The 26911-nt window shown below is 41.1% G+C and overlaps 1 protein-coding gene across 2 annotated transcripts; it reads right to left on the reverse strand.

Moving 5' to 3' along the window:
- Window positions 1-374: 374 nt before the first annotated feature.
- On the reverse strand, window positions 375-15585 carry LOC131191206 (zinc finger protein RFP-like). 2 transcript variants are annotated; one of them, XM_058169093.1, is made up of 7 exons: window positions 15163-15585; window positions 14584-14679; window positions 8110-8328; window positions 7062-7084; window positions 6431-6546; window positions 4961-5098; window positions 375-2573 (listed from the first exon to the last, which is right to left on the reverse strand). In XM_058169093.1, exons 1-7 carry the CDS (start codon window positions 15421-15423, stop codon window positions 2050-2052), a joined length of 1377 nt encoding a protein of 458 aa, XP_058025076.1. In that variant the 5' UTR covers window positions 15424-15585; the 3' UTR covers window positions 375-2049. The 2 variants fall into 2 exon arrangements, with proteins under 2 accessions (XP_058025076.1, XP_058025077.1); XM_058169094.1 differs by having other exon boundaries at window positions 14584-14675; window positions 15163-15370.
- Between the last annotated feature and the right edge of the window lie 11326 nt (window positions 15586-26911).

Genomic DNA, 26911 nt, shown 5'->3' on the forward strand with positions numbered 1-26911 from the left:
CTCTTGTCTTAATAAAACTTTAAAGCTGAAGAATAGTCTTAAAGGAAAGTTATTGTATTTTTAACTAAATGTATGGGTGCCCTGGTTTTTGTTACTCCTTTATCAAATATAGTGGCTGAGTTCATTACTACTTACTTCTATGAGATGTAGTAATTATTACAGAAGTTGATCAGTTATAATTAATTCCCATCATCCGGATGGCTGCACTACACTCTGGGTGGCTTACTTAAAAATTGTGGCATCTGAATTTTCATGTATGAAACATACATATCTGAAAGACCTCCATGGCTTCAGTCATCTATTTTGCCTCTTCACCATTGTGGAAATACAGGCCAAATGGGTTTAAAATTGTAGTCTTATTGCAGGGTCCTATTTTACTCAAAAGTTCTTGCCATTTAGTCTTAAGAACCGGTTGACTTCAATTTTTTTATTAAGAGTTCCATAATAATTTTGGCTCTATGACAACTGAGAGCTGTTTTGTTTCTTAATCTTGACTTCATTTTGCCAGCAGAAGTTTTTAACTACATATACTGTATGAGCCACATCCATGACTGCTTCTTGTTCTTGATAAAGCATATCTCTGAAATAATGGGTATATGCTGCAATAAATATGTTAGTCTTTAAAGTGCAACAGATGTTTAGGTCCAATTTAGTATCCATTGGATCAGAGTTTCAGTTAAATGGTGTTTTTCTTGACAATAGTCAGACTGGAGAGCCTTTACAATGCAATAAAATAATCACATATACAAGGAGAATGCTGTTTTGAATAAATATGTTTATGATTTTACCTCATGGATCAAATTATCTGTTGCAAAGACCAAACCTTACTCTATTGCACTGTATTTTGTACTTAAGTAGGTCAGCCTTTCTTACTCATTACTTGATGTATGAAGCCAGTGACAATGCCTCTGAATTTTTATTGGTTTTATAGGAGACCTTCTTTAGAAAGAGATGTTGCAATATATAAACTGTGCAGCACACAGTATTTATTCCCTTCCTCCTTCATTTTCCGTTTTTAGATCAAGGCGATACAAAAATGGTCATTCAAATAATAGTGAATCAACACTGCAAAATGAAGCACAAGTAGCTGCTTTGAAGCAATTTGTGTTATTCATAGTAGTGACATGGATTTTTATTTTAAAATAAGTGTGTCTGTATGACAGATTATACCAAAAAATGTTAAAATTTGCAACCAGAAAACTCCAATCAGTTGTATGACAGTACAATCCAAATATATGCATTGTGCAATGGAATAGCCTTACATAAATGGATATATGAACATTTACATGTTATTTCCAACTCAGTGTGGAGATAACTTCCTAAAAATAGGTGGGAAAAAACAAAGCAAATTCTGCTAGTAGTTGAGATGCTATTTACTTCACACAGAAATCTCGGCATTGGAATAGATATAGGAAGCCTCTACATCAGAAGAAAATGAGTGGAAGGGAAGGATGTAAGTGTTTCAAGACACAAAGCTCTTCTGTCCCCAATGCATGAGGGGGAGATGGGAATATAAATTATAATGTTCCAGAAATTTCACTGTTGAAGGCTTTGACTTTAGATTTGCCAAAAAGACAGGTAGCCATCAGTTTGATTCTAAATTCTTAATTAAAATTGCCATCTCACAATTTTTCCAAAGCACAGCCATGAGGACTAGAAACATATGTTTTATATTTTGACTAGTCATGCACTCCAGCACATTTATTTTATTTTGCACTCTGCTACAGAGTGGTATGGGAGAACAACTCTCCTGGGAAATAAGTGTGTCCAACTATGTTAAGCATTTTCAAATCGTTATTTTTTCCCCCCTTCCACCAGAGCTTTCTGCTAGCCAAAATCCCTTTTAGAAAATTGCAACGCCTTCCATTAAAATATATCCCTGAGTGGTGCATTCAGTGACATTTAATGCTTGACTAAAATTTCAAAAAGTACCTAACCGTTTCTCTGCTGACATAGTTAACCAAAGTCGTGCCAAAGCAATTGTCACATTGCTGCTTTATGTCCAATATTAATACAAGATTGCTGAAATCCCAAACGCCTGGAATAATCTCAGGGGCATAAGGTGAGCTGAGATCCAGATGCCACCCAGAACCAAGGGTGAATCCTCTCTTGCTTGAACGTGGTAGGTGGGAAAGTAAAAATAGGAGCATCCAGCTCTGCATCAAAAAAGGCCACCCACCCTCCCTCATAATCCAGATGTACTCTGATCCTTCTGGGCTTCCTGAGCAGGAACAGGGTAGTCCAGCGAGAGGTCAGGGCTTGCATCTGGCCCCAGCACTGCTGTACTGCCCAAATGCCTTGCTGTGGGTTGAGGCTGAGGCTCCCCTTCCTCCTCACGGACTCCTGGGCAACGCCAATGGCCCAGTTCTGCCCCTGCTCGACGTTCACCACCCAGGAGTGCTTCCCAGAGCAGAAGCTTTCGCAGCCCAGCACGAAGAACTCGGCATCAAATCTCTCAGGGTTGTCCAGCAAGGCCTGCGCACGATCCAGGTGCGTGACTGTCTTCTGATCCAAGGAGAGGAAGAGATGGGGATTGGCCGTACGTGGATCTAGGGTAACGTTGACTGGGGAGACTGAGAGAAAAGAGAAACAAGGTCATGGTCATGGTGTCTTCTTGGCTCCAACCTGCCTTCTCAATTATCCACTTAATCCAAACCGCTGTTTCCTGCCAGGAAAGAGATGCAAATGCTTACACGCAACAGCGGGTGTTCATTTGCCCAACAGCTTAGCCCCGGCATCAACCGCACAATCTCGACATGCGGTGGTTATTTTGGAGATCACCTACTGACATCTGTATCTTCTAATCTTTCTCTCGATCATCTATTAAGCAGGGTGAGACTCCTGCAACCCTTATGCATGTCAAATAATATATGTGGGTATATGCATAATTTTGTATTTATTTGTTTAGTCATGTTTATGTAGTGCATATTGGAGGTGGTGACCCTATGAGAGCTGTATGCAATGAAATTTCATTTTAATGTATACTGATTAGTGTACATTTAAAGTGACAATAAAGCTATTCTATTCCATTCCATTCTTATCCCATTCCTATTTCAATCCATTTCATTTCATTTCATTTCATTCCATTCCATTCCATTCCATTATTTCTATTTCTATTCTATTCTGTGAAAAATAAAGCATGTGATTTTTAAAGATTTTTTAATCCCGTCTTTATTATTTTTATAAACAGATATAGTCTTTGACTTACAGCCGTAATTGACCCTGCAATTTCAGTTGTAAAATGGCTCATAACTTGTGATTACACCCAATTTTACACTTTTTGTATGGTCATTAAACAAATGCAGCAGTTGTTAAGCAACTGTTAAGGGCCGTGATAGCTCAGGCTGCTAGAAGCCTGTTATTAGAACACAGCAGCCTGCAATTACTGCAGGTTCAAGCCCGGCCCAAGGTTGACTCAGCCTTCCATCCTTTATAAGGTAGGTAAAATGAGGACCCAGATTGTTGGGGGGGCAATAAGTTGACTTTGTAAATATACAAATAGAATGAGACTATTGCCTTATACACTGTAAGCCGCCCTGAGTCTTCGGAGAAGTGCGGGATATAAATGTAAATTAAAAAAAAATGCTATAATCATTAAATGAACCTATGGGGCATTTTTGTTGGATACTGGAAGCAAATGCCAGTTAAAATGTCATAAATCACAATCATGTGACTGCAAATGACCATAGATGGGAGCCAGTTGCTGAGTGTCCAAAATATGGTGATGTGATATGTAAGGACAGATGTCAGAACTTTGAATCAGGGTTGCAACTCTCTTTTTCAGGGTCTGTTTAACTTCAATGGCTGAATGGTTGAAAGTCACGGACTATCTGTAACTCAAGGCAGTAAATACACCTAATACTCCTTCCTCCTCTTATTTTCCACACAACACTGTGTGAGGTAAGTTGGGCTGAGAGAGTGAGAGATCCAAGGTTACCCAAGTGCCTAAGGCAGGACTAGAACTCACAGTCTCCCTATTTTTAGCCTGGTGCCTTAACCAGAGGTGGGTTTTAGCAGGTTTTTACCAGTTCTGGAGACCGGTAGTGGAAATTTTGAGTAGTTCGGAGAACCGGTAGTAAAAATTCTGATTGGCCCCGCCCCCATCTATTCTCTGCCTCCCAAGTCCCAGCTGATTGGGAGGAAATGGGGATTTTGCAGTAACCTTCCCCTGGAATGGGATGGGAATGGAGATTTTACAGTATCCTTCCCCTGCCATGCCCAGCAAGCCATGCCACGCTCACCAAGCCACACCCACAGAACCGGTAGTAAAAAAATTTGAAACCCTCCACTGGTCTTAAACCCTTGACTAAATAGGCCTACTTTTTAAATTGCTTACCCTTTAAAGTAGGAAATACATACAAATCACTCCTGCAGCTTCATAGTGTTAAGCGCATCACAGAAATAAACTTAACAACAACAAAAATCAGTAACTTCATCCTTCTGTTTCTTAACTACCTTAAACTTTCTCTAGAAAAGCTGACTTGAAGTGTGATACAAGCTGGGTCATTTCCAGCTCCTCCCAAAGGTATATTAAGCATGACCTCAAGCTGTCAGAGGCTCACTACAAGTTCCTGATCTGGCAGTTCCCGATGAAGCCTGCCTTGGGGCCAGGCACAGTGCGTGCTCATTTACCTGTTACATAAAGAAATGTATTTAGCTCTGCAAGAAACATCATCTTTTAGTTAATACTCAAAGCATGCCTAGCCTGCATCATTGCCTCTTTGCAAGAAGCCCATCCAGTCAGTTGACTTCATGCCACTGCATCGTTCGCAGGTAGGGTCTCATTGGGGAGGGGGGGTGTTACAGAAAAGCAACATCCCAAGGAGCACCTCTACAACATGAAGATTCTCCAAAATTTAGAAGCAGCAAACTTTTAATCCTACCCAAGTTGCAAGTTCCAAAGGTATTCAAGACTGAAGGAAAAAAACAAAACCAAATTAAGAAAAGGTAGCAGCATCACCTTTCTTGTCTGTTCTCAGGGCATCATTATGCAATCTTGGCCAGAAGGCCTGGGGCTGATCGGGCTCATCAGTCTGACTCGAGAGGACCCTGTTAAGCCTTTGGGTCTTGCTTTTCTGCAATTCAGCCATCAGTGATTCTAGACAAGAGAGAAGGGTGAAGATTTGGTCCTTCTATCAAGAGCACACTCGAGAATTTGCATTTTTTACACACACACACATATCTGTTTGTCCATCCATCGATCCATCATTCCCAGTGGGAAGAATTTAAAAATTTATCCCCATAGAGGCCTAGAACCTATGAAAGAAAGAATCTAACAATTAGAAAGATTCAGTTCTTCAGGAGATATTGTTAGCTGTTTGGGGAATGGAATTAAGAATCAAACGTGGCATCAGGAGCTCTGAGCATGTCTTTAAACTTCTTGTTTAAAGGTAACACAATCCAACACATCGTGCTCCAGAGCTGAAGTAGGGATACCTGTGATTCCCAGTATTCCCCATCACTGGCCATGCTGGGTAATGCTGCTGGGAAATTTAATTCAGCAACATGTGGATGGCTTTAATTTTTGCTGTCTCTACTCCAGAAAATAAAATTTGAAATTTGAAATTTGTTTGCACAACATCTTGCCACATGCTTGCCACAAGATAATTAGTAAAAAGTGTACAATCTCCTGTTTCCCGAAGTATAACAGGACCCCATAAATCATCCCCAAGGAGATGGCTACCTTGGACCCACTCCTCTTTTAGGATTTCTCTTTATCTTGTAACTGCTATTCCAATCATCTTTTTCAAGTGGTTAGTTCTCAGGTTGAGCAAAATATTTTTCTTGAATATATTCTGAGTATAAAACAAGTGTCAAGACTCTTTCTTGTAGGCTAAGAACAGTACTGAAATGCTTAAAACAGCATTTTCACAGTCAAAACAGCAGATCCATATATGAAATGGACCTTTTGCAAAACGCCTTGGGTAAGTCAGTATCAGAGTTGCCATTTAAATTTTCCAAACACCCTCTAACCCAGAGGTCTCCAACCTTGGTCCCTTAAGACTTGTGCATTTCAACTCCCAGAGTTCCTCAGCCAGCTTTGTTCTAACCAATGTTTCTCAACCTTGGGAACTTTAAGAACTGTAGACTTCAATTCCCAGAATTCCTCAGCTATTATATTAGCTGGGAGCTGACGTCCACACATCTTAAAGTTGCCAAGGTTGAGAAGCACTGCCCTCAACATTACCACAACACTTTGGGACAATGTGAGACGGACATTTCAATGTAAATACTTTGGTTATTCCCCCATAACTTCTTTCAGTATTCATGGAAATAGAAATTCTCATCAAATCTAGAGCAAGTCCTAAGAATTAAACTATTCCTTCTTTCCAACCTCTCTACTTTTCCCCTATTTAGAGGAGAACATCTCATACGAACAAGGTTTACCCTACAATTACAGACATGTGTAATTCTTATGTAGCTTCCGTACCTCTAAATTTCTTGAAGTTTTCCATTAATAGACCAGTTTGCTGAGAGATGGCCCTGAGATCTTTTTCCAGGTTAACAGGTTTCTCTTGGAAGTAAAGGAGCTCACCCTTTTCACACCTAGGAGATCAGAGAAGTCCCAAACTATTTTAGTTCTGTGGCTTCCCTTGATGCCTGGCTGCCTCCAAGCATCTGGTAAGAGAAAAATCAGAAGAACAGCCAGACTGTCTCCAAATTAATTTCCATCTGGCCTCTTTAAAAGAAAGAATAGGGATTTCCTCTCTGCTAGCTCACAGAGGAGCACAAAGATTTTTTTTAAAAAAAAATATGTAACCATTCAAATTTATTATTAGCCCAAAAACAGGGATGAAATTCAGCAGGTTCTGGAGAAGTGATAGTGGAAATTTTGAGAAGTTTGGAGAACCGGCAAATATCACCTCTGGCTGGTCCCAGAGTGCGGTGGGAATGGAGATTTTGCAATATCCTTCACTCAGGAGTGGGGTGGGAATGGAGATTTTGCAGTATCCTTCTCTTGCCATACCCACCAAGTCACGCCCACCGAGCCACACCCACAGAACCGGTAGTAAAAAAAAACCTGGATTTCACCACTGCCCAAAAGATTATAAATCACATACCTGCTTAAAGTTTCCTTGAGATCCTAGAGAAACCAAAGACATTTGAGTTACTTTGTGAAGAGGAAAAAAATTATCAGAAAACAACTTTGTTCAGGAGGATTTTTACAATTTTCTTCTTCTTCTTCTTTTTTTTAAGAAAAAAGAAAAATAGCATATAACTAAGGGACTTAAAGGAGATAATCTGAAGCAAGAAGTGGTTCCTAAAAGCAAAATTCCTCCTAAAATGCTTAGAAATATTCCACTGAGCAGAAAGAGATCTGGTTCGAAGCTCTACCTCCCTGGATTTATTTTGTAAAGAAAGAACGTGTGTCAGGGGGATTCTGGGAAAATCCAGTGTCAAGAGATTCTTCCTGAAATTACGTGTTGTGTCTCATCCGATCTCACCACAGCCGGGGCCTTCTTATCTGCTTCCGAACACGGAGGAATGTCCTAGTATGCCTCCCGGCCCCAGCCCTGGCTCCATGCCCAGACAGGCTGAAGAGGAGGAAATACCTCCAGCCCCCAGTTCTGGCTCCATGCCCAGGCAAACGGAGCAACTAGACCCCTCCCCCTCCTCCACAGCATGTGAGCCTGAGGGAGGTCAATTGCCAACAGCTGCAGACTGGAGTGACCCTCGCGTCAGAAGACTTGATAGGCGGAGGCAACAGAAGGAAGGGAGGGGCAGGCCTGGATAAGTGCTGAGTCATGGAGCCACACCCCATGGCCTATATAAAGGATCTGCTTTCTGGCATTCTCTGAGTCAGGCAAAGTCTAAACATATCTTGCTGAAGTCACTTTCTGGTCTCCTGCCTGCCCTGAGGACTTTGCTAGGGCTTTGGCAGAGCTGCAGAGGCACGCCTGATTCGGATTTCCCTGACCCGGCCGTCAGCGGAGGAGTGGGACACGACATTACGACTGAATTCACAATGCAGATTATCAACATTGTTTTGCCACCTAAGCATCTTTTCAAAGACGGTAATCTGTGTTGTGAATTTGCAAAGATGCTTCAAATTCAGGGAGAAACAGCCACAACAGTTTATTTTTTAAAAAACAACCCTAGAATGTCCACCTGTAAAAATTCACCCGCAGGCCTCTGACAGTGCTTCTCTAGCTCACAGATCAGGTCATTGAGAAAAGAAACGTTGTTTGAAAGTCTGGTGCTACTTTCATCCTGTTGCTTCTCCAGGTCACTCAACCGAGCCAAGAGGCCATTTTCCTGCTCTTCTAGAAACAAGCGGAGTTGCTGGAACGCCTGCGCAATCTTTCTTCTCTCTGCTTTGATGTCTTCCTGCAGTCGACAGAGAAAGAAAATAAAAAATCAAGAAGACAAAGGTTGTTTCTGTATATATATGTGTGTGTGTGTGTGTGTGTGTGTGTGTGTGTGTGTGTGTGTGTGTGTGTATTCTCCCGTGTAAAATTGGAAGTGTCTTGGCGACGAATGAGACTTCGTCGAAACGTTGCCAAGACATTTCCAATTTTACAGAGAAAAATCAAAAGACCTATATACAAACACCGTGAAAACCTCAGAAAACATATATATATATATATATATATATATATATATATATATATATATATATATATATATATATATATATATATATACAGTATACATATATATATACATATATATATACATATATATATACATATACATATATATATATATATATATATATGTTTTCTGAGGTTTTCACGGTGTTTGTATGTAGGTCTTTGGTTGTTCGGGTTTTCTCCGTGTAAAATTGGAAATGTCTTGGCAACGTTTGACAAGTCTCATTCGTCATCTTCAGGCTTCAGCTTCGTGCTTCTGGGAGCAATGTGTGATCGCAGCTGTTTCTTCCTTTTAACTGCTAGTGGGGGTTTGAACTGATTGGGTGGGAGCTTGGCTGTGCTCTGATTGGATGGAGGTTTTTTTTTGTGCTCTGATTGGCTGGGGGTGTGTCCTGTTTGGGTGGGGGCTTGGTTGTGCTCAATTTAGTCTGTGTTGCAGGGGGATTTGAGCTGGTGAGCTGCATAGCTGTTGTTTGGCTTTGTGGTTGCCAATCTCTACATGTTGCCAATCTGTATGTACAATCTCTACATGTTGCCAATCTCTACATGGAACACTTTGAAACCCAAGCTCTAGAAAAATCTGATCACAAACCCAAACTCTGGCTCAGATATGTAGACGACACCTTCATAATCTGGCCACACGGGAAAGAAAAACTTGACAACTTCCTCACACACCTCAATAGCCTACACCCCAAAATACAGTTCACCATGGAAACAGAAGTTAACAACCAACTTCCCTTCCTGGATGTCTTAGTCTACAGGAAACCCAATGGCTCCCTAGGACACACCATCTACCAGAAGAAAACACACACAAACCGCTATCTGCACGCACTCTCACACCACCACCCAGCACAGATCAACTCCGTAGCCAAGACACTCATCTCCAGAACAAAATGCTTAGCTGATGAACAACACCTAAAACCGAACTAGACACTCTCACTAACGTACTAACATCCAATGGATTCCAAAGAAATAAGATTACCAAGCTAATCCAAAAGAACCCCCACTAAAATCCAAGACAGAGAACAAGAAAACGGCACAGCCCTCCTCCCATATATAAAAGGCACCACAGACAGAATCAGCAAGATCCTCCACAAACACAACATCAAGACAGCATTCTGCACAAACCAAAAATATCCACCATCCTAAGAAACCCCAAAGACAAAATTGAGTTAGAAAATCAAGGAGTATATGAAATCCATGCACCGCCTGCCCCACCACATACATTGGACAAACCAACAGAAGAATAAGTGCACGCATTGAAGAACACAAGAACTCATTCAAAAAGAGGAACCAACTTCTTCCTGGTCCAACACTTTAAAGTCACAGGACATGATATTGACTTTAAAAAGACCAGAACTATCGCCAAAACTGAACACTTTAACAACAGAATAATCAGAGAAGCCATTGAGATAGAAAAACGCCCACACAGCATGAACAAACGAGATGATACCTCCTGCCTACCAGCCATTTGGAAACCCGCCCTTATTGACAAACGAGTCCCTAACACGAGGAATGACACCAGACCCACATTCACGAGGTCCACCCAGGATGTCACCACCGCACATCCACCCAGAAAGCAGACCCAAACCCACATTGATCATGAAGCACGACCAAGGACCAGAAGCCAGACCGCAGCTGCAACATTAGCCATTTCAAACCCCTCCAATCCATACATGCAGCAGACTGACACCCACTATGAAGATGTAGCACCACCACAAAGCCAAACAACAGCTATGCAGCTCACCAGCTCAAATCCCCCTGCAACACAGACTAAACTGAGCACAACCAAGCCCCCACCCAAACAGGACACACCCCCAGCCAATCAGAGCACAAAAAAAAAACCTCCATCCAATCAGAGCACAGCCAAGCTCCCACCCAATCAGTTCAAACCCCCACTAGCAGTTAAAAGGAAGAAACAGCTGCGATCACACATTGCTCCCAGAAGCACGAAGCTGAAGCCTGAAGATGACGAATGAGACTTCGTCGAAACGTTGCCAAGACATTTCCAATTTTACACGGGAGAAAACCCGAACAACCAAAGACCTACACACACACACACACACACACACACACACACACACACACATATATATATATATTTATTTATTTTGTCACAACAATATATGTAGGTATCATACAAAAAGATTATATAGTATATAAACACATATATGAGTAAATATAAGGAGGTATAAGTATATATATATATATATAGGAAGAAGAAAAGAAAAACAATAGGACAGGAACGGTAGGCACGTTTGTGCGCTTATGCACGCCCCTTATGGTCCTCTTAGGAATGGGGTGATGTCAATAGTAGAAAGTTTTTGGTTAAAGCTTTTAGGATTATGGGAAGACACCACAGAAAGTAAAGTATTCCAAGCACTGATGATTCTGTTACAGAAGTCATATTTTCTTCTATCTATCTAGATTAAATCTAGATTAAAGCGGTTGACATTAAGTTTAAATCTATTAGTTGCTCTAGTATTATTGCAATTAAAGCTGAAGTAGCTTTAACAGGAAGGACATTACAATAGATGATTCTGTGAGTTAAATTTAGGTCTTGTCGAAGGCGACCGAGTTCCAAGTTTTCTAACCCTAGGATTTCAAGTCTGGTGGGATAAGGTATTTTATTGTTTCAGAAGAATGGAGAACTCTTCTTGTAAAATATTTCTGGACACGTTCAATTGTATTGATGTCAGAGATGTGGTGAGGGTTCCAAACAGGCGAGCTGTATTCTAGAATTGGTCTAGCAAATGTTTTATATGCTCTGGTTAGTAGTGTGGTGTTTTTGGAAAAGAAGCTACGCAAGATTAGGTTTACAACTCTTAGAGCTTTTTTATACTAATACTAATACTAATACTAATACTAATAATAATAATAATAATAATACTAATACTAATACTAATACTAATAATAATAATAATAATAATAATAATAATATTTTAATTTGTATACTGCCCTTCTCCCGAAGGACTCAGGGCGGTGAACAACCAAATAAAATACAAACACAGACAATACAATATTAAAAACAACCCTTAAAAAACTTATTCAATTTGTCGAAAAATTTAAAATACAAATTACACCCATAGAATTACAAAAATTTAAAACCCATTAAATTAAATTAAGATTTTAAAATCAAGCCAGTCCAGCCATACGAAATAAATAGGTTTTAAGTTCGGGGCGAAAGGTCCTAAGGTCAGGTAATTGTCGCTACTTTTTGCTATGTAGTTGCAGTGGGCTTTGGCACTTAGATCATTTGACATGAAAACTCCAAGGTCTTTAATGGGATGGGGGTCGTCTGTAAGGTAATGTCCATCTAGTATGTACTTAGTGTTTGGGTTCTTTTTTCCTATATGTAAGACTGAGCATTTGCTGGTTGAAATTTGGAGCTGCCAATTTTTTGACCAAGCGGTTAGATGATCAAGGTCTTTTTGAATGATAGTATTTTCTGTGGTGTTAAATAGTTTGACATCGTCAGCAAAGAGAACACAATTACTTGAGATATGGTCACAAAGATCATTATGTATAGTATAAAGAGTGTTGGTCCAAGGACGCTGCCTTGAGGAACGCCACTTTTGACAGGAACAGGATTTGATAAAGCATTGCCAATTTTGACCACTTGTTGTCTGTTAGACAGAAAAGCAGATATCCATTTGTGAAGGGGTCCTGAGATGCCATAGGATATTAGTTTTAGGAGAAGTTTATCGTGTACTACTGAGTCAAAAGTTTTGCAAAAGTCTATGTAGATTGCATCTATTGATTTGCCTTGATCAAGATTTGTAGTCCATATGTTTTTACAGTGGAGAAGTTGTAAGTTGCATGATAATTTTTTCCTGAAACCAAATTGTTTATTGGAGAGTAGGTTGTTAGTTTCTAAGTGTGAGGTAATGGATTGGTTGATGATTGATTCCATGACTTTGCAGGTGATGCAGCAAAGAGAGATCGGTCCGTAATTTTGGACTAAGCTGGGGTCTCCTTTTTTGAAGATAGGGATGACTGTGGCTAGTGACCAAAGTTTGGGAAGGGAACTGGTAGTGAAAGCTTTATCAAAGATAATACTTAGGGGTTCTGCTATATTAATGGAAAGTTTTTTTAAGAAGTATGCACATAGTCCATCAGATCCAATAGATAGCGATGGTTTTAAGTTATGAAGAGCTTTTCTAACGTTATCTTCTGTGAAATCTATATGAGTTAAGTCATCATAATCATTGCTGGTACGTTTGTGGAATGTCGGATATGTGTTATCGGAGTTAACAAAAACTGAGCCAAAGTTTTAACCGTATTATTTATTAACCGTATACTTCAGCACCAGGATATTATGTAATGGTGCTCATCTCCGTTTCAAAGCCGAAGAGCCAGCGCTGTCCAAAGACGTCTCTGTGGTCATGTGGCTGGCATGACTAAAGGCCAAAGGCGCGAGGAACGCTGTTACCTTCCCATCAGAGGTGGTCCCTATTTTTCTACTTGCACTTTTTACGTGTTTTCGAACTGCTAGGCTGGCAGAAGCTGGGACAAGTAACGTGAGCTGTTACGTGGCACTAGGGATTCGAACTGCTGAACTGGCAACCTTTCGATCGACAAGCTCAGCAACTTAGCCACTGAGCCACCGCTCAAAGATTATTAAATATTAAAAATATTAAATTAAATATTATTTAATAATTTGCTATAATTAAATAATACTAAATTGGTCAATATATTGCTAATGCCTATCATTACAGATAGCCGTCAGCTTACAATCATAATTGAGTCCAAAATTAGATTGTAAGACTTTGTGGTCATAAGTCGAGGCACCCATGTGACCAAAAGTAATTTTCCAGCCTTTTTTACAATAGTTGTTAAGTGAACACTATGGCTATTAAGCGAACGCCTTCATTTGAATGAGTGTTTATTGCCAGAGATCAGCGAAAAACATTACAAATCACTGTTATGTTACTGCAGAATGTTCTCTGACCAGTCGTAATACTGACCTGCCAAACAAGCAGTGACATGAACACAGGGTGAAGGGGCATCATAACCATTTACAATGGCCAGGGGACTTTACAAGCCATAAAGCACCTGTCCAATGGCTGTTGAAAAGTCAAACGGTCGTAAAATGACTGGTTGTTAAACAAGGACTACCTCCATGTGCCTGAATGCATGGGTGGGGAGGAGGGTGACTAAGCAGATTTCTATTCTCCTCCCCATAGGAAGGGAGTCACATATTACAATTACATTGAATTGGAAAGACAAGCACCCCTTGGTTAGAATGTGATAGTAGGACTACAAGACTCAGGGTCAAGTTCCACACATTTACAAAACTCATTTGGGTGAATCAGTCACTAAAGCCTCACCTACATCATAGGGTGAAAACTCAAGCAAACCACCTTTCCTAATGGAAAGACAAGATGTAAAATGAAAAAAAGATAAAGGTTTCCCTATCAGTGCTATCCAATTCTAGGGTGCCATGCTGACCTCTGTTTCTTGGCTGAGGGAGCCAGTATTGGGCAAAGATATTTTCTATGGTCATGTGGCGAGCACGGCTATACACCAAAGGCATACAGAATCTTCCCACTGAAGTGGTAACTCTTTATCTACTCGCATCCACATGTTTTCAAACTGCTAGGTGGCCAGGAGCTGTGGCAAGGAACGGGAACTCACTCAGTTGCAGCGCTCGGGTCTTGAACCTGGGCTGTCAGCTCTCCAGCTGTCAAACTCAGTGTCTCTAACTGCTAAGCCATGATGCCACAAATGCAAAATAAAATAATAATAAAAAATAATAATAATAAAATAAAGTAAAATAAAGTAAAATAAAGTAAAATAAAATAATGCAACTATAGGCTGTAAACCTGCATTCTGTATTTAGTGGACAAAAATTGCTCATGATTATTTTTCAGACACTCAAAATAAAACTATTTTATTTTATGAAATGTACAACGAAGTGGGGAATTCAGAGAAGAGAAACTGCTACAGTTTTCCTTGGTTCTGTATATGAACAAACAAAGTTACCTACCAAATACGCAGCCATTTGCTTCTCCTGAGTCTGCTTTGACCCTTCAGCAGCCGTTCTCCCCAGCTTCAGTTTTTGTAGCTTGATCTGGATCTCTTTCTGAGCAAACAAAATCTGTTAGGATTATTCCCCAACAATTATTGAAATTCTAAATCACTTGGGAAGCTAATTTTATTGGGGGACTGAAGGAATCAATTCCAGGACACCAACTTTTAGGGGCATCCGTCTAGGTTTCTCAGGGGGGAAAAGCTAGACTAATTAAGCTGGGTTTGCATAGTACCCTAGACATAATCTGGCATACAGTCAGTTCTGGGAAATCCAGCTGCTTGCCTTCACCATGGCATTAAGCCATAATATGGCGGTTGAGTTGTACAGCACATATACACAGTAACAGTGTTGTTCAAGTGGCTTTAGAATTAAGTGCATTTGTGCAATGCCAAATTTTTAGAAGTCTCCAATCAACGCACAAGTTGATTGGACGCACAAGGAGCGCGTGGCAAGCAGGGCAGAAGTCCACCACCTCAAACAGGGAAGGGCTGACAGCGTCCGCCACATCTAGGCCAGCAAAAGTGAATCTGTTACCTTGTAATCTTGAGCTGCCTCCTCGACGGGAAGTACCAGGTGGCCTCGGTGCTTCTTGGATTTGTCGCATACCAAGCAGATGAAAGCGCGGTCCTCCCAGCAGAAAACCTTGAGGGGCTCGCGATGTTTTTCACAGAGGGCTTCCCCCCACATCCTTTCGGTTGCTTGCAGATGATGCAGCCCTTCCGACGTCCCGGACTCGGAGGTTGGTTTTTCGGGGCTGTTCTGATCCCGAGGCGAGGGTCTCCCCAGATCCCCCATGGTCTGGACGAACAACAACACCTGGGGCAGCAGGGGCCTCCGCCTCCGACCAGCTCCTCTGCAACACTCCGGAGAGCGAAAACGGCGGGGGTCGGAGAGCGGCGTCTCGCATTCAAAACGCCCCAAATTTCCTACATAACTTTCGTTTTCCTCTGCAACCAACCGGGGCGATGGTGGGAGGAGTCGTTTCCCCAGGTCTCGCGTGTCTGATTGGTGGAAGGGGCCCTCTGATGTGCGCTAAACATTAGACCCTATTTGAAGGCTGTTAGAGAGACGGTGGGCAACTGGACGGCATAGAATAAATTTCTGGTCACTTTGAAATGTACAGTGGTCGGCATTAAAGTGAAATTTCGTTGAGAGGGGAGAGGAGGAGGAAGAGGAGGAGGAAGAAGAAAGAGGAACAGGAGGAGGAAGAAGAAAGAGGAAGAGGAGGAGGAAGAAGAAGGAAAAGGAGGAGGAAGAGGAGGAAGAAGGAGAAGGAGGAGGAGGAAGAGGAAGAAAAAGAAGAAGAAGAGGAAGAAGAAGAGGAGGAGGAAGAAAGGAAGAGGAGGAGGGAGAAAGAGGGAGGAAGAAGAAAAGGAAGAGGAGGAGGAGGAGGAAGAAGAAGAAGAAAGAGGAAAAGGAGGAGGAAGAAAAAAGAGGAAGAGGAAGAGGAAGAAAGAGGAAGAGAAGGAGGAAGAAAAGGAAGAGGAGGAGGAGGAAGAAAAGGAAGAGGAGGAGGAGGAGGAAGAAGAAGAAGAGGAAGAGGAGGAAGAAGAAGAAGAAGAGGAGGAGGAAGAAGAAGAAGAGGAAGAGGAGGAAGAAGAAAGTGGAAGAGGAGGAGGAAGAAGAAAGAGGAAGAGGAGGAGGAGGAGAAGAAGAGGAGGAGGAGGAGGAGGAGGAGGAGGAGAAGAAGAAGAAGAAGTCGTCCAGCTGGGCCAACCATGTCCTGGATTACTGAGAATCTCTTCAGGTTTATAGACACATGTATTATATGACACAGACACAATTGTGCTTATGATCTTCAGACAGATCTGCAGAAGTCATAAATGTGAGGGTTGGTTGTAAAGTTATTTTTTTTCCATCACCATTATAACTTCAAAAGGTTGCTAAATGAGGCAGTCACTAAACAAGGGCTACTTGCACTGGACAATGCAAATTTGGCAGAAATTATGTCCACGGTGGATGGATTAGAGTCATTCTGACAGTGAGATGGGCAGCATATGAATTTAATGAATAAAATAGGGTTTTTTGAAACTTTCCTGGCAGGGAAGACAAAACCTGGTCACTCCGCTGTCTCAGAAGACTTGTTTTCATGTTTATTTCTGTGGGAGAACCCGCAGTTCCTCTTTCTGCCTGGATATGTCACTTTCTTCCATTCTCTGGGGCAGGGGTCTCCAACAACCTTGGCAACTTTAAGCCTGGAGGACTTCAATTCCCAGAATTCCCCTTTCTTTGCTGGCTGGGGAATTCTGGGAGTTGAAGTCCGCCAGGCTTAAAGTTGTCAAGGTTGGAGACCCCTGCTCGGGTTCATTTGAAAGGCATTTCAAGGGCATGCTTGAAAAAATTAAGCCCCTACAGGCTCTGAGAAGGAAGTTGAACTGATTCCAAACACAGATATTTTGTGGCAAGAAGGAATTCAAGCTTGTAATTTGAGTTAGGCCCAGAAATGTAGCCCAGCTGGCTTGTCATGGTCCTGCAGGAGGGCTAACTTTGCTGAAAGTAGAATGACAAACTGACTTCTTGACTTTTATATTTATTTAAATCTTCAGTGGGTCCTTTGCTTTGGGGCAGTGATCCTGATATAGAATGTTGTGTATTTTTGCTTTTTCGCCAATACTTTTATTGTACAAAGTAATATGAAAAGGTGGTGGTAGAAGAAGAAAAAACAGGAGGGAACAAAACTTAACGCTTTGTATTTTAGACTTTACCCCAAATGTATGTAGACTTGAATTGGTGCCATATCATATGCTATAGCCCACAGGTGTAAAACTAGTGGCCTGCGGGCTGGATGCGTCATACGCAGGCCATGCCCATCTCAGCTCCGCAAATGGGAAAACGTCACGAAACATCATGTGCCAGCAATGTGATGCGGTGGCAACATGATGCGGCGAGTTTGACACCTGTGCTATAGCCTGTAGAGCAGTGGTGAAATGTAAAATTTGTTACAACCCATTCTAGGGAGCGTGGCTTGGGGGGGTGGTAATGTGACTGGGTGGGCATGGCCAACTTTTTTTTTTTAACTTTAAAAAGCATTTTTTCTACCTTTTCTGCCAAAGAGGTTGTAGAAAAAATGCTTTTAAAAGGCTCTAACGATTCCAGCTGAGCCGCATGATCATCAGAGGCTTTTTTTTTTTACTTTTAAAAGCATTTTTTCGGCCAAAGAAAAAATGCTTTTAAAAGTTAAAAAAAAAACCCTCTGGTGATCATGCGGCTGAGCTGGCCATGGGAGGGGGCAGGGATTTTTGCTACCAGTTCTCCGAACCACCTACCGCCATTGCTACCAGATTGGGTGATCTGGTCCGAACCGGGAGCATTTCACCCCTGCTATAGGCCTATGACATCCCTTAGAGCAGGGGTCACCAACCTTTTGGACCTCAGGGACCACCAAATTCATAATTTTAAGTCCTGCAGACCACTAATACAATTTAAAAAAAAAGATAAATAGTATTAGTGCAATATAAAAAATGCAAATAATTTTTCTGTGGACCACCAAATTTTTCTTGCGGACCACCAGTGGTCCACGGACCACCAGTTGGTGACCACTGCCTTAGAGGATCCTTTTTAACTGCTCAGAATTGGGACTGCCACAACTGAAGGAAGACTTTGCATTTAATGGCATTTGGAGGAATATACACAACCCCAGCTTAGCTAACCTTTTGCAATTCAGGACAGATAACATTGGCTTCATATAGTTAAAACCGAGATATAAATTTATGCCAAGGGCATTACTCTTCAGGAACAGTAAACAGATTCCTGCTTAAGACTTCTCTAAAAAAAAATTAAGCAAGAATGTGGAATTAGAAATGCAATTTCTTAACTCCTACATAGTAATGGCAATCAATGTCTAGGAATGTATGTAGACACACACACACAAACACACACACAGAACAGTACCTATCCTGAAAGATGATATATCAGGAGGCCTGGAAGAACTGCAAGGTTTGCTAAAGCACAAGGAGTTTAAGATAAATTATTCTGAACAGCCAAATGAGGCCTAAATGCATTCAGTGAATATGGATGTTCATTGTTAACAGAAGAAAAATATCAGAGCAGATGCATTAAGGAATGAAATGCAAAAGCAGATGTGACTTCTGTATTTTTAGAATGAATGAATAGAATTTTATTGGCCAAGTGTGATTGGACACACAAGGAATTTGTCTTGGTGCATATGTTCTCAGTGTCCATAAAGGAAAAGATACCTTCATCAAGGTAGAACACCTATAACACTTAATGATAGTCATAGGGTACAAATTTAACACTTAATGATACATGGTAGTATCATTACTTAATGGTAGTCATAGGGTACAAATAAGCAATCAGGAAACAATCAATATCAATATAAACCATAAGGATACCAGCAACAAAGTTACAGTCATACAATCATAAGTGGAAGGAGATGGGTGATGGGAATGATGAGAAGATTAAAAGTGCAAATTTAGTAAATACTTTGACAGTGTTGAGGGAATTATTTGTTTAGCAGAGTGATGGCGTTCGGGAAAAAACTGTTCTTGTGTCTAGTTGTTCTGGTGTGAAGTGCTCTATAGCGTCGTTTTGAGGGTTATCAGTTGTGCAACAAGGTAACATTAGGTTCGATTTCTGGTTTTCTCCACAAAAATACTGCAGTGCTTTTTAACACAATTTCTGAATTATCCAGTCTAGGAATTTCTTGCTTTCTTTCCTAACAAAGTTCTTGACGCAAATCTATAAAATGGACTGATTTGGCACACCCAGAATCTCCCTGCTTTATTTATACTCCATCTAGCATGGTAAATGTATATACTATAAATATAGTATAGTATATATAAAATAAAATGGAATTGGTTAAGTACAAGTAGTCCTCAATTTACAACCATTTGCTTAGTGACCGTTCAAAATTACAACAGCACTGAAGCAAGTGACTTATGACTGGTCCTCCCAATTACAACTGACGCTGCATTCCCATAGTCACATAATTAAAATTCTGGCAGTTCAGGGACCTCTGTTTTAGAGAACGTTGCATATCAATGGCAGGTAGATTCCCATGACATTTCTCACCTTTACCAACCCAATTCAGCAGCTAGCAGCAAAACAACCATCAATCACTTTTCTTAAGGTAAACTGACTTAGGTCAGCAGGTGAGTTTTAACAATTACTGAATTTAGTCCAAACATGTTGTTTGGCTTTGAATGGATACATCAAAGAGAACTATCAGGAATATCAACTGATCACTGGGCTTTTTTGAGATCATCTGATAAGTAGGACATGAATGAATAAGACAAATTCCCCAAAATTCATATTTTATTTTATTTTATTTTATTTATTTAATCAAATTTTTATATTGCCCTATCTCCCGAAGGACTCAGGGCGGTTTACAGCCTGATAAAAACACAAGAATAAATACAAGATAAAAACAATATTTAAAAAGCTTATTGAATTAGGCCAAATTTAAAATTATAATTAAAATAATAAAAAACCCCATATAAAAGCTAAATTAATATTAATATTAAAATTCTAGGCCAGTCCTGCGCAGATAAATAGATGTGTCTTAAGCTCGCGGCGAAAAGTTCGAAGGTCAGGAAGTCCTGGGGGAAGTTGGCGGAGTCCTGGGGGAAGTTCGTTCCAGAGGGTGGGAGCCCCCACAGAGAAGGCCATAAGTCTGGGGGTCTCAACCGCCACCCCAGCTATCACCTCCAACAACTCGGGCAGGGCTGTTGTCACGCAGCAAGGAGCCAGGTACGTGACCAACAAACCCAACTGACCTCTATGGCCCCACTTCACAAAGAGGGATTCACAACCGGCAATCTGAGGAACAGTGGCCTCCCTCGGTTCTAGACTCTCTTTTATGACAACCGCCACCCCCCCACCCCTACCTTGGGCCCTCAGTTGATGGAATGCTCGGAAACCCGGTGGGCACATTTCCACAAGGGGCACCCCAACCAGGTTTCCGAAATGCCCATAAGGTCCGCGGAGCCCCCTGTATAAGATCACAAATGAGGGGGCTTTGTTAACCACGGACCGTGCATTGCACAGCATCACCCGAAGGCCCAAGCTCTGAGGATCCTGACCATCCGGGGAACAGGAGAAGTCTGAGGGGTCGGAGCGCGTGATCGCTTTCAGACATCGGGCACGCGCCCCCAAAAATCGATATGACCCCTCACTTCCGCCGTATCTGCCCCTAGATAATAGGTAATCTTTATTGAAGAAGGTGAGCCATAATTAAAGAATTGTATTGACTGAAGTGCTTTAAGAAAAAAATTCTATAAAGAAACAATATTTTTCTTATTCTACTCTATATAATAAGACTCTCATTTTGAACAGGAGCCCTTGTTTCTATCAGTCTTTTGTTTTTGCAATGGTCAAATTTGTTATGATTTTTCATTGACTATATAAACACAAACTTTCATTTGGATACTGGTTGAGCGCTACTGTGGAAAAGTGCTATCCTGGATTAGCAGTATTTTGAAACGCCACTAAACTCAGTCCTAGTGACTGCACAAAACAAGCTGAAGTCACTTTTATACGCAGTTTTGGTGCTATTTCAAAGTAATGCTAAGCCTATGCTCAAAAGTAGCTGGGATAAGAGCTGACCCATTTGGGGAGAGTTGCATAATACAGGTGGTCCTCAACTTCCAACAGTTCATTTAGTGACTGTTCAAAGTTAAAACAGCAGTGAAAAAAACTGAGTTACGCCCACTCAGTAACTGTCACTGTATGAACTCTTTTGCGGGGCTCTTAAAAAGACATCCAGCCAGGTAAAGTTGCTAAAATGCCATGTGTTCAAGACAGATCCTGGCTGGGCAGGTGATTCAAAGTCTAATTGAAGGCAATTCTTCGTCCCTTTCCTCCCAAATGTAACCTTTCCAGAGGCATCCAAGGATTCTAAATATGCTTTCAAGAATGGGGGGGCGGAAGCATTTTGGCAAATTCTTTTATGCCTGTGAAGAAGGAGCACCGGGCCCTGCCTGTATTGATGTGGGGTGGGGGGAGAGGCGGCTGGGGAGGGGAGAGAGAGGGAGGAAGGCATTTTGGCAAATTCTTTTACACCTCTCTCCTTTAGATGAATTTCTATTAATTGTCCTCTAAAGAACTCTTACTTCCAAGTAAACAAACTGTTCCATTTGAAATACTAGGTGAATATTTCATGCTGCAATCCTAGCACTGAATTTAGTGAGACTTACTTCCGAGTAATCCAACTGTTCCTCCCTGCATTGGCGGTGGGGGATGGTGGTAGAAAGAAGGCTGGTGGGGGAGAGAGAGGGAGGAAGGCATTTTGGCAAATTCTTTTACACCTCTCTCCTTTAGATGAATTTCTATTAATTGTCCTCTAAAGAACTCTTACTTCCAAGTAAACAAACTGTTCCATTTGAAATACTAGGTGAATATTTCATGCTGCAATCCTAGCACTGAATTTAGTGAGACTTACTTCCGAGTAATCCAACTGTTCCTCCCTGCATTGGCGGTGGGGGGGGGATGGTGGTAGAAAGAAGGCTGGTGTGGGGGGGAAGAGAGAGAGAGAGGGAGGATTTTCACTGGATTTCTATTATACCCCCTCTAGCCGATTATTTGGGGGCCAATTGTCAAGTGGGGAGGGCAGAACACCCAGGACGAACCCTCTTTCTGCGAATGGGCCTTGTCAAAGTATGTGGGAAGCAGGGGCCGGTTGCCCATAGCCCAGGGCAAATGATTGGAGGCGTGCCAGCTGTGGAGATAAGTCTTGGATGAGAAGCGAAACATCTTCAAAAAAACAAACAAACAAACACCCAAAACAAAACCAGTTGCTTTTTGAAAAAGCACTTTTGGGACAACCTGGATTTTGGTGTCTGAGACATCCATGGACACCTTGCAAGGATACTTCAAAGAGAACTATGAACAATATCAACTGATCACTGGGCTTTTTTGACATCATCTGATTATAGAAGCTAGTACAGTGGATGTGTTCCTTCTGCTGAAATATTGCTACAATAATTTGTACGTAATTCCAGTTAGGATAGTGGGCACTGAGATGATTTTTGACGTTTTTTCATGTTAACTAGTCAAAAAAGAGACAAAAGAGCATTAGAAAGTAGCCAGAAACTTATGGATTTATTTCACAGGACCGGAAGCCCTGCTGGAAGCTGATTATTATGACTTCTTTCCCTGTAGACTCTGGTCCTGATATTTAAGGAGATAAAAATATTTCCTTCATACCAGCTTTCAATAATATTATCAGCTGCTAATGTCTGCAGATATAATTACCATATGCAATCACGCTAAGCTGAAGAGGGAAGAGGGCATAACAAAAATGGGGAACTTAGCCTTTGTACCCATTGTTTATATCAAAGGTACATTTGTGTGTGTGTGTGTGTGTTTTTTTAAAACTAAAAAAGTTAGACAAAATTAAAACTGCAAAAGTTAGACAAAATACAGAGAGAAACCATTGTCATGCATGTACTATCTCCTACTTCTGCTCTTTTATCAGGCTGCTGAAATGATGAGGAATGCATTCTGCTCTCTGGGCTACAATCAAAAGCATCATTGGTTGTTTGGTCTTCCGATTTCCTCTTTTTTGCAGTAAGATAGCTTGAATCTTCCTTCTTCCTAACAGATGTTAGAACATCTGGTGGAAACAAAAACAATCCAAGAGTAAACAGAGGCAGGGGGTTAATATATCTATACAATATATATAACACACCAAGCCAAGTCTCAAAAGCCAAGAGAATTCCTAGAAACTTGGTACTCAGACAAATCATCTATCAAAAGGCACATAGAGACAGACAACATCTAGTACATACCATTCAAAAGAGACAATCAAAAAACAAAAAGGAAACAAACAGAGCAAAACACACCACCCTGTTAGCAATCAACACCAGATGACCAGAGATTAACACCAATATTAACACTCTACCAACAATCAAAAAATAAATACCCCAATCAAGAAAGTAAGTAAGTAATTTAGACAAACAAGTTAACAGTAAACAACAGCCTAATCAAGGAATTACCAAGAACACTTCCACTAACATTGACAAGACAAGCTATATAAGTAGACAGGAAAGCCTACTCTCTTCTAGCACTAATGCAATATACATACATATGTTTCTGTCTGTCTGTCTATTTGTCATCTATCCATCCACCCATCCACCTATACCTCGTATATGTATATAACTCTCCATTTCTCTACACCTCCCATCTCTGTCCACTGCAGTTCCTTACCCCTTCCATTAATCCAGGTCGAATCTAACTACATAAACATGACTTCCTTTTCTCCTTTAATTCTGATTACATACTTCCACACATTGCTGTTCTTCATGCATCTGATAAAGGAGAATATTAGTCTTTGTTTTGGTGTGCACATTTGGTTTGCTTGCTAGTGTATCTCTGTGTCTATAATGGACTGTATACAAATACATATTTTTACTGGCATTCATTAAGCTGCTCATCAAAGCCAAACCAGCCTGTTTTTCTGATGTAAAGGTAGTCCTTGACTTACAACCATAATGAAGCCTGCCCATTATAGTTTTAAGTTGTGATGATGGTAACTGGTTGTAAAGCAGGTCACCACTTGACCAGACTCATTTTTGCTAAAAACTAGACATTTTTATTGGTCATTTTTTATGACTATCATGAAGCAAATGCTCTGGTCATAAAGCAACTGCCACAGTCTTTAAGAAACCACAGTGATCTTTAAGCAAATCTATTGTTAACTTTGGGGTTTTTTTTGTTATAAAACTACAATAAGAGGAAATACCACCATTCTCAGTTTCTTTTTCAAAATTAGTTGGAAACTCAACAAGGATCTCTCTGTAGATAGAGTAGCTACACCAAAAAAAAGTAATCAATTCTGATTTTACAGTTCTGATTTTGCAATAATATTAGCTAGGACAAGGGCCTTGTAACATTTTGTCATTTGAAGGCAAAAAGTTGTTTGGACGCTAGCCCACTGTTTTGCTGTTGATTCAGAATTATTGCTAATTAAAACAAACAGGCTAACTTGATGCTTAACCAAATTAATTGTAGTCACAGGTAAATGTTTTTCTTACAATGACACCACTGACAAGCAGGTAAGAGGTCTCAATTTCTCACAAGGAGGAAATGGGGGAATGCAAACAGTGGGAAAAAGTGGAGTGGGGAGGCCAGAGTGTGAGTACCTAGCATAGGGCTCCTATTAGATCCGTGATGGTGAACCTATGGCATGCGTGGCACATGTAGTCATATCAGTGGGCACGTGAGTTCAGTTCTGGCGCACACGCACATGCCAGCTAGCTGATTTTCGGGCCTTCTGGGCCCACTAGAAGTAGGGAAACAGGGTTTCCTACCTCCAGAGGGCCTGGGGGTGGGTAGGGAAGGCCCATTTTTCTCTCTCACCTGGCTCCAGAGCCTCTCTATGAGTCTGGGGAGGGCAAAAACGGCCTTCCCCACCCCCTCCAGAGGCCAGAAACTGCCCATTTGCCAACTTCCAGTTGGACAGGAAGTGACTTATTTGCTGTCACCAGCCTCCAGAGCCTCTCTAGGAGTCTCTGGAGGCTGGGGACAGCAAAAAAAATAACTATCAGAACATCAGAAATATGGAAGAGGAAGCCAATTTTTTCTACCATATGATGATGATGATGATGTTATCTATTTAGTTGCATCTGACTTTTAACTATTCTTTTTTTTTATTTATTTACATTTATATCCCGCCCTTCTCCGAAGACTCAGGGCGGCTTACAGTGTGTAAGGCAATAGTCTCATTCTATTTGTATATTTACAAAGTCAACTTATTGCCCCCCCCAACAATCTGGGTCCTCATTTTACCTACCTTATAAAGGATGGAAGGCTGAGTCAACCTTGGGCCTGGTGGGACTAGAACCTGCAGTAATTGCAGGCAGCTGTGTTTTAATAACAGGCTATCTTACAGCCTGAGCCACCACGGCCATTCTATGGGCCTCGTCTCCACATCTTCCAATCTTGCACTACTTCTTTGAGTTGTTCCTGAAATATATCACTTTATAACCCTCTCTCACAGGTATCCCACAGGTATGGGAAGCAATGACTTTGTTAAGCTACTTTTATCTAATTTTGCCTCCCCCCCCAAGCCAACTTCCTGGTCATGCTGCTAGAAATACGCAAAACCAATACATCTAGCGCAGGGGTGTCAAACTCATGTTGTCATGTCATTGTCACGTGACATATTGGGACTTCCCCCCCTTCGCTAAACAGGGTAGGGGTGTGGCCAATGTGTGATGCATCTGCCCTGTGGGTCACGAGTTTGACAGCCCTGATCTAGTGGGATTAGTTTGGGAAAGAGGGATCCATCATAAAATGAGGACTGTCTGTTTCTTGTTCCCTAAATCTCAAGAACTACCCTAGAGCTATTCTCCCACCACATCTTCGGTAAGATAACCCTTATTTACCCCAGAAGAAAATAATGTCAACTTTCTAACCTGTAAAAAAATCAGGCTCTAGTGTTGGCCATCTTTCTTCTGCCATAGTGATAAGGCTATCCAGGCAAGAAATTTCCTCTGAAATTGTGGCATTATGAACTTCCTGTTCATTAACATTGTCTGGAGTGAGTGTCAATGGGCCAGCAGCAGCTGCCTCTGTTTCTCAAGGGATTGATAAATCTGCTTAAACGCCAACGACATTTTCTGAATCCCAGCACCGATTGTATTCTGCAATAAATTCCAGTAAGGAAACATGGTTACTGCTCTAAAAGACGATTGAGGACAAATTCCAGTTTGCGAGTAGATAAATTGAAGAACCTACCAAAGCTTCTTTCTTCCTCGCTGTATTCATTGTCTGAAATTTAACAAGTTTTTCTCTTTTTGTCTTCAAAAATATCAGTTGGTCCTGGAATTCTTGCTAAATAAAGAAGAAGAGTATTTGATTTAATAATATAATAATTGCTTCATTCAAAGAATGAAGAAAGGAATGGAGGCTTGACGGTAAGCAATAATTCTTTATTAACAACTCACTGACAAAAAAGAACCAACTAACGGTAAGTAAAAAAGGCAATATTACCGAGCAAACACACCTCTCACAGCTGCTACTTTATATAGCAGCAATCAACTATTGGCCAATGACGGCCGCTCATTTCTCCCGCTGGCTAAGGAGAAACGTCACAGCCAATAGGCAACGATTCTCTGTTGCCAAGAGAAGGTGTGGCCGCATACGCTGCAATAATAATAACAACAGAGTTGGAAGGGACCTTGGAGGCCTTCTAGTCCAACCCCCTGCCCAGGTAGGAAAACCCTACACCATCTCAGACAGATGGTTATCCAACATTTTCTTAAAAATTTCCAGTGTTGGAGCATTCACAACTTCTACAGGCAAGTCGTTCCACTTATTAATT

The sequence above is a fragment of the Ahaetulla prasina genome, chromosome 2 (genome assembly GCF_028640845.1).
Source record: "Ahaetulla prasina isolate Xishuangbanna chromosome 2, ASM2864084v1, whole genome shotgun sequence".
NCBI lineage: Eukaryota > Metazoa > Chordata > Lepidosauria > Squamata > Colubridae > Ahaetulla > Ahaetulla prasina.